The sequence below is a fragment of the Dendrobates tinctorius genome, unplaced genomic scaffold, assembly GCF_039654945.1.
Source record: "Dendrobates tinctorius isolate UK_male_01 unplaced genomic scaffold, ASM3965494v1 ptg000063l, whole genome shotgun sequence".
In the NCBI taxonomy this organism is placed as follows: domain Eukaryota; kingdom Metazoa; phylum Chordata; class Amphibia; order Anura; family Dendrobatidae; genus Dendrobates; species Dendrobates tinctorius.
In genome coordinates this window covers 23,206,854-23,213,022 of record NW_027361731.1, presented here as the reverse complement: position 1 = coordinate 23,213,022, position 6,169 = coordinate 23,206,854, and the positions used below count along the sequence as shown (strand labels likewise).

The 6,169-nt window shown below is 50.6% G+C and overlaps 1 protein-coding gene across 1 annotated transcript in view; it reads right to left on the bottom strand.

The window, feature by feature from the left end:
• Window positions 1–1,498: 1,498 nt before the first annotated feature.
• RAB40B (RAB40B, member RAS oncogene family) overlaps window positions 1,499–6,169 on the bottom strand; it is a 28,759-nt gene continuing 24,088 nt past the window's right edge. Inside the window, exons 5-7 of the mRNA XM_073579669.1 lie at window positions 3,741–3,818; window positions 2,984–3,206; window positions 1,499–2,623 (exon numbers count right to left, since the gene is read on the bottom strand). Coding sequence (XP_073435770.1) covers window positions 2,352–2,623; window positions 2,984–3,206; window positions 3,741–3,818 — 573 coding nt within the window. The 3' untranslated portion in view covers window positions 1,499–2,351. The remainder of the gene's footprint in view (window positions 2,624–2,983; window positions 3,207–3,740; window positions 3,819–6,169) is intronic.

Here is a 6,169-nt window from a genome sequence, read left to right as displayed (position 1 = left end):
CCCCCCATAGACCAGCACACTGCTCTCCTGAAATACTCTGTGCTGCTGTCACCCTGCTCCCTCCCCATATATCCCCCTCTGTGACCCCCCATAGACCAGTACACTGCTCTCCTGAAATACTCTGTTCTGCTGTCACCCTGCTCCTCCCCCATATATCTCTCTCTGTGACCCCCCCATAGACCAGCACTCTGCTCTCCTGAAATACTCTGTGCTGCTGTCACCCTGCTCCTCCCCCATATATCTCTCTGTGACCCCCCCATAGACCAGCACACTGCTCTCCTGAAATACTCTGTGCTGCTGTCACCCTGCTCCTCCCCCATATATCTCCCTCTGTGACCCCCATAGACCAGCACACTGCTCTCCTGAAATACTCTGTGCTGCTGTCACCCTGCTCCCAGAATCCTTGCTGCCTGCCATCCTCGGTGACCGAAGACCCCATTCCTCTCCTCAGATCCTGTCCTGGCGATGTGTGAAAGCGAGGTGACAGGGGCCTGATATATGGAGGAAGGAGCAGGGTGACAGCAGAACAGAGTATTTCAGGAGAGCAGTGTGCTGGTCTATGGGGGGGTCACAGAGGGAGATGTATGGGGGAAGGAGCAGGGTGACAGCAGCACAGAGTATTTCACGAGAGCAGTGTGCTGGTCTATGGGGGGCACAGAGGGAGATATATGGTGGAGGAGTAGGGTGACAGCAGCACAGAGTATTTCAGGACAGCAGTGTGCTGGTCTATGGGGGGCGCCCTGCTCGGTGCCAGGGATTGTACATAGAGTGCTGTGTTTTATACACATGGATGGACCGTCTGCTTGTCTGCTCCACAGAAATCCAGGAAACATTTCTGCTGATTCTGGATCAGAACAGGTCATCACTTTACATGCAAAGACAGTCAGTAACTTTGCAGGCCCCATCAAAATGGCTGCTCACTGTGTTCCTAAATGTCATCCTCTTTTCCCTTAGCAAGCACCCTGTAGGGTGGGAGAGGAGTGACACCACACCCATGTCAGCAGATTCCGCCCATACAGAGTCCATTTTAGGGCATGATCATATATCAAAATCAAACATCATGGACACTGTACGCCCATAATTACTGCAGGACAGTAATGTGAGCTAGTTGTACACTAGGTTTTTGTGCCAAATTTCAGTATCTGCTCCCCCTAGTGTTAGCAAGTGGAAATGCCAAACTTTTTAAAATTATTTTTCATATTTTACAAAATTAAAAACAAATGATAATATTTAAGAAAATGTAAACATTAATTCTTTACATTTTTTTCAATTGCTGAAATTTTTTTTTTGGGCTGGCACCTTCCCTTTAAAGGGACAGTTTAATCAAGCAGATTCAGGCCCAAAACACTGGAATGTATGTGTCACACAAAATCTTTCCGTCATGTCTTATGGTCGCCTTGAGTGTGGGCTTCAGATCCCTGCAGATCACTAGTGATCCAAGCATAGGTCACCCTGAAGATTATTGACATCACACGCCCCCTCTCACACAGACCTCACGACTTTTTTAAGACATTTATTTTTTTTTCCCCTTAAATATCGTTTCTTTCTCTTTATAAAACAGTTCGCAAAATCACATCAAAAGTCACAAACGGAAAAATAAAAAAAAAAAAAAAAAAACATTCACAGTCCAAACACATCTTTGGCATTTGGGCGATACTTTTTTTTTTTTCTTTACTTTTTTTTTTTTTTTTTAAAACTCTGCAACTCTTCTGACATCTGGTACAAAATATTTAGTTTTACAGAAATAGAAGCATATTTTTATATTTATATATATAGTCATATGTCGTCATCACGGAAAAAAAAAATCCCAAAAATGTATTAAATAACAAAAAAAAAAATAAAATTCTCACACATTCCTTTCCTCACACAAAACTGACACTTCGCGAGTGTATTTTAAGCACAACTGTGGAGCAGCCTTTGTTGTAGCGGGGGGGAGAGGGGGGGATACAGGGACCGTGGGGGTGTGGCCTGGGGAGCATGTTGCAAAAAAGAGAGCGCCCTTTTACTGGGGGGGAGGGTCAATACTTAACGGGAGCACAAAATTCACACAGTAAGAATTGACTGACTCATAAGCTCGATGGTGGGAGGGGAGAATGAGGGCGGTCTTGACTAAAGCGCCACACAAAAAAAAAAAAAAAAAAAAAAAGGGGTCCTAATAATAAAACCGGGTCATGCCTATAAAACATGGCAACATCACGGGATGGAGGAAGGGGTTAAAAAATAAAATAGAAAGCAGCATCGTAACTTCCTGACGAAAAAAAGGGATGTAAAGAACGTCCTGTCGCTTTACAGCTTCCTCAGGGGTAGGAGTGTAGAAGCCCCGCCTCCGAGGATCCTCCCATGGCTCAAGCTTAGGATATCTTGCAGCTGTTCCTCGTGCAGTTCTTGGGAGGGCTCTGCGGGGGACGGATGATCTTGGCTTTTTTCACGCTGTGCCTCTTGTTGAAGTTGTTGGCGGTGAGAGAGTACGAGCGTCCGTGCATCATCCTCGCGTTCAGTCCGTTCGCCATGGAGAATGACTTCAGATGGCTTCGTAAGGCAACTGGGAGGGGGAGTTTGTCCACCAGGTGAACGGGGGTGCAGGACACGATGGCGCGGCAGCAGAGGTCCTGCAGACTCAGTACTGTGAGAAGATACAAGAGATGGGGGGAGCAGGTTAGTATTACGGCTTCTGGGGCCCCAATATAATATCCGTACTGGGCCACACCAGCCTAGAACGTCCCTTAGGGGCCAAGATTTACGTTTCTTTCCATAACCCCCACGAGGTTTACACCCCAACATGTACTCGGGGCTGCTATTACCGACGGTGACCAGCAGGTGGCAGTGGCAGAGCACAGACTGCTATCTGAGCACAAGGGAAGGAATGAGAACCCTTAAAGGTGCAGGGATTATTTTTTTCAATAAGTCACCTGACCTCGTGTTTAAAAAAATTTAAAGGGCCAGTAGCAAATGGTCAGCGCTTTAGTTTGGGTGGGTCACGTACCCTTGTTGGGCCTCCAGAGGCGGTCCATGCCGTGCCGCATCAGCACGATCCTCGCCAGCTCGGTGAAGGACTCTGTGATGTTGAAGTTGCAGAGTGGGCTAACCTCGAAGAAGGTCATCCCCAGGCGCTCGGCGTAGCACTGCGCCTGCTCCGTGGACACCTGCCGCTTGAATGCCAAGTGGAGGCGGTTGCCCACCAGAATCTTGGGCACTCCTGGGGCATGCTGGGAAAAAAAAAAAAAGCATATTACAGCTTCGATAGCAGTGGTCACCCAGCTTTCCGTGGTCCTGCATGGCGGGTTATGTACTGTAGCTTTATGGGAGAAGAAGGCAAGTACCCAGTACAAAAGCTGTGAGACCACCATGGTAGCCATATTGGTTGTCACCCAGCTTTCCCAGTGTCCTCAGCATCAAATCTGTCTTCTATACCAGTGCTGGATACAAGACACTTAAGGCTGAGGACTCTGGGAAAGCTGGGTGTCAACCTGCAGGTATACCTATCTTTCCGAGTGTTCATCTAGCTCATGTCCCCCCATTGCCTTTTATAGGTAAACTTTGTTCACGACTTTAGAAAGTAGTGTGGCACCTTCTGTAGAAGCGATAGTCGCGGCCATATTGTCACCCAGCTTTCCCGGGCTCCTCATCCTCCCATTGGTCAGGGAGTAGATCTTTCTGATCAGGGCTCTGGGAAATCTGGGTGGCGGCCACAAGAAATATCCCTCTCTATGGTGCCCCTAGTGGTCACCTTGTGATCTCACCTCATCGATCTCCTTGATCCAGCGATCAATGCCGTCAAATGACCAGCGGTTTGTGATGTCATAGACCAGGATAACGCCCTGCGGGGAGAAGACACATGATGGCTTTGACCAGGGCTGTGGAGTCGGTAAGCCAAACCTGCGACTCCGACTCCTCAATTTCCCTTACACCGACTCCGACTCCAACTCCGACTCCACGACTCCGACTCCCACACATATTGCTTATATTTAAGTGAAAAATTTATTGTAGTACAATGTGAACCTCAGACATTTAATCATTTTTATGATCCAATAATCAAGATATTTAGATAGAACAGAATATATATTGGTGTACTACCCGGTTTTCATTCTTTTTGGTACAGATACGATATGGATAGACAGATATGGATAAATGGATAGATAGAGCAGATTTCTAATCTGCTTTTGCTATTGAAAACATTATCTATGAGCTCAAAAACCTTTCAGGTGATGCAGTTTTTTAAAAAGATGATCAGCTTTTGCAGCTGAAAAACGTATCCTCAAAAAACGCAGGAAAAACGCGGTGTGTGAATGTAGCCTTAGATCAGGAATAGAACAGCCATTTATAGGACATTTCATAATTTTCCCAAATTCCTATGAAAAAATATTCAGCACATCCTGCATTGAATTACTGTACCCAATTTATTATATATTTTAGGAGTCGGAGTCGGTCCATTTTATACCGACTCCAACTCCGACTCCACCAAAATGACCACCGACTCCGACTCCACGACTCCGACTCCACAGCCCTGGCTCTGACTACAGCAGGGGAAATAGCGGGGAGGTGGTGAGGGATCGGGGATGAGGAGGGAGGCGAGCCGGGGCCCGGAGAGTAAGAGGGAGGCAGCGGCGGGCTGGAATCCGGGGAGGAGGAGTGTGGCGGGCCAGGGGAGGAAGGAGGCAGCCAGGGGAGGAGGAAGGAGGGAGGCGGCGGCGGCGAACAGGAGGGAGGCGGGCCAGAATCCGGGGAGGAGGATGGAGGTGGCAGCGGGTCGGGGAGGAGGAGGGAGGCGGTGGCAGGCCAGGGACCGGGGAGGTGGTGGCAGGCCAGGGACCGGGAAAGAGGGAGGCGGCGGCAGGCCGGGGACCGGGAAGGAGGGAGGCAGGCCAGAATCCGGGGAGGAGGAGGAGGGAGTCGGCCGGGGCCTGGGAAGGAGGAGGGAGGCGGTCTATGGCCCGGGGAGGAGGTAGGCCGGGCCCGGGAAGAAGGGAGGCGGTGGCAGGCCAGGGACCGGGGAGGTGGTGGCAGGCCAGGGACCGGGAAAGAGGGAGGCGGCGGCAGGCCGGGGACCGGGAAAGAGGGAGGCAGGCCAGAATCCGGGGAGGAGGAGGGAGTCAGTGGCGGTGGGCCGGGGCCCGGGGAGGAGCAGGGAGGCGGTCCAGGGCCCGGGAAGAAGGGAGGCGGTGACCGTCTGGAGCGCGTTTGGCTTTGCTACACTAGGGATTGTGAGAGATTACAGCCCAGGGTTTCACAATCAAGTCCGCCTGCTGCTGCTGACCTGCGGAGACGGCCGTGCTGCTGGCAGTGAGAGCGGTGACATCACGCAGCCGAGCAGATGATTACACTACGGGATGTGTTTATAATGTGTATACACAGGAATGCAGGGAACCTTAAAGGGGAAGCGCACCACTACAATGTGCTGGGGAGGAAAAGGCTGAAACACCGAGTGTGAACAGAGGCAGAAGCTCCCGCCGGGGTACTGGGAGAAGAGGTACAAGACCTGCTGTAGCCCCCCATACTCCGGAGCCCACTCTATTCCCACTCTGAACTCATCTCTTAAAAATAATGTGACTGTTTCAGACCACCAGGGATCCTAACATTAATCCCATCACGGCCCCAGACCACCAGGGATCCTAACATTAACCCCGTCGCTTCCCCAGACCACCAGGGATCCTAACATTAACCCCGTCGCTTCCCCAGACCACCAGGGATTCTTACATTAACCCATTGCTGCCCCAGACCACCAGGGATCCTAACATTAACCCCATCACTGCCCCAGACAACCAAGGATTCTAATATTGACCCCATCACTTCCCCAGACCACCAGGGATCCTTATATTAACCCCCTGGACCTTTGCTGACTCACTGTAGCACAGTCTTAGGCGGGGACAGTGCTGGTGCAGTTAGTTTACCCACGACTGTAACAAACCCTCAGCTGTGAGAAGTGTTAGACCTGGATGGGTTTTCAGTGTCGGGAATCAGGATGTGAAGCCGAGAAGAGAGCAGGAGAATGAGGAGGACAGCGGGAATGAGGGCCTTAAAGGGGCTGTGTCCTAATGGACTGCAATTGGTGATGTGCTCCGATCGCTTCCCTGATGTCACCCCATAGGGTCAGGACTTTATAGGGGACATCTGGGACCCGCAACCAACAGAAAAATACACGGCCCCCACCCCCTGATCTCAGTCGAGCCCC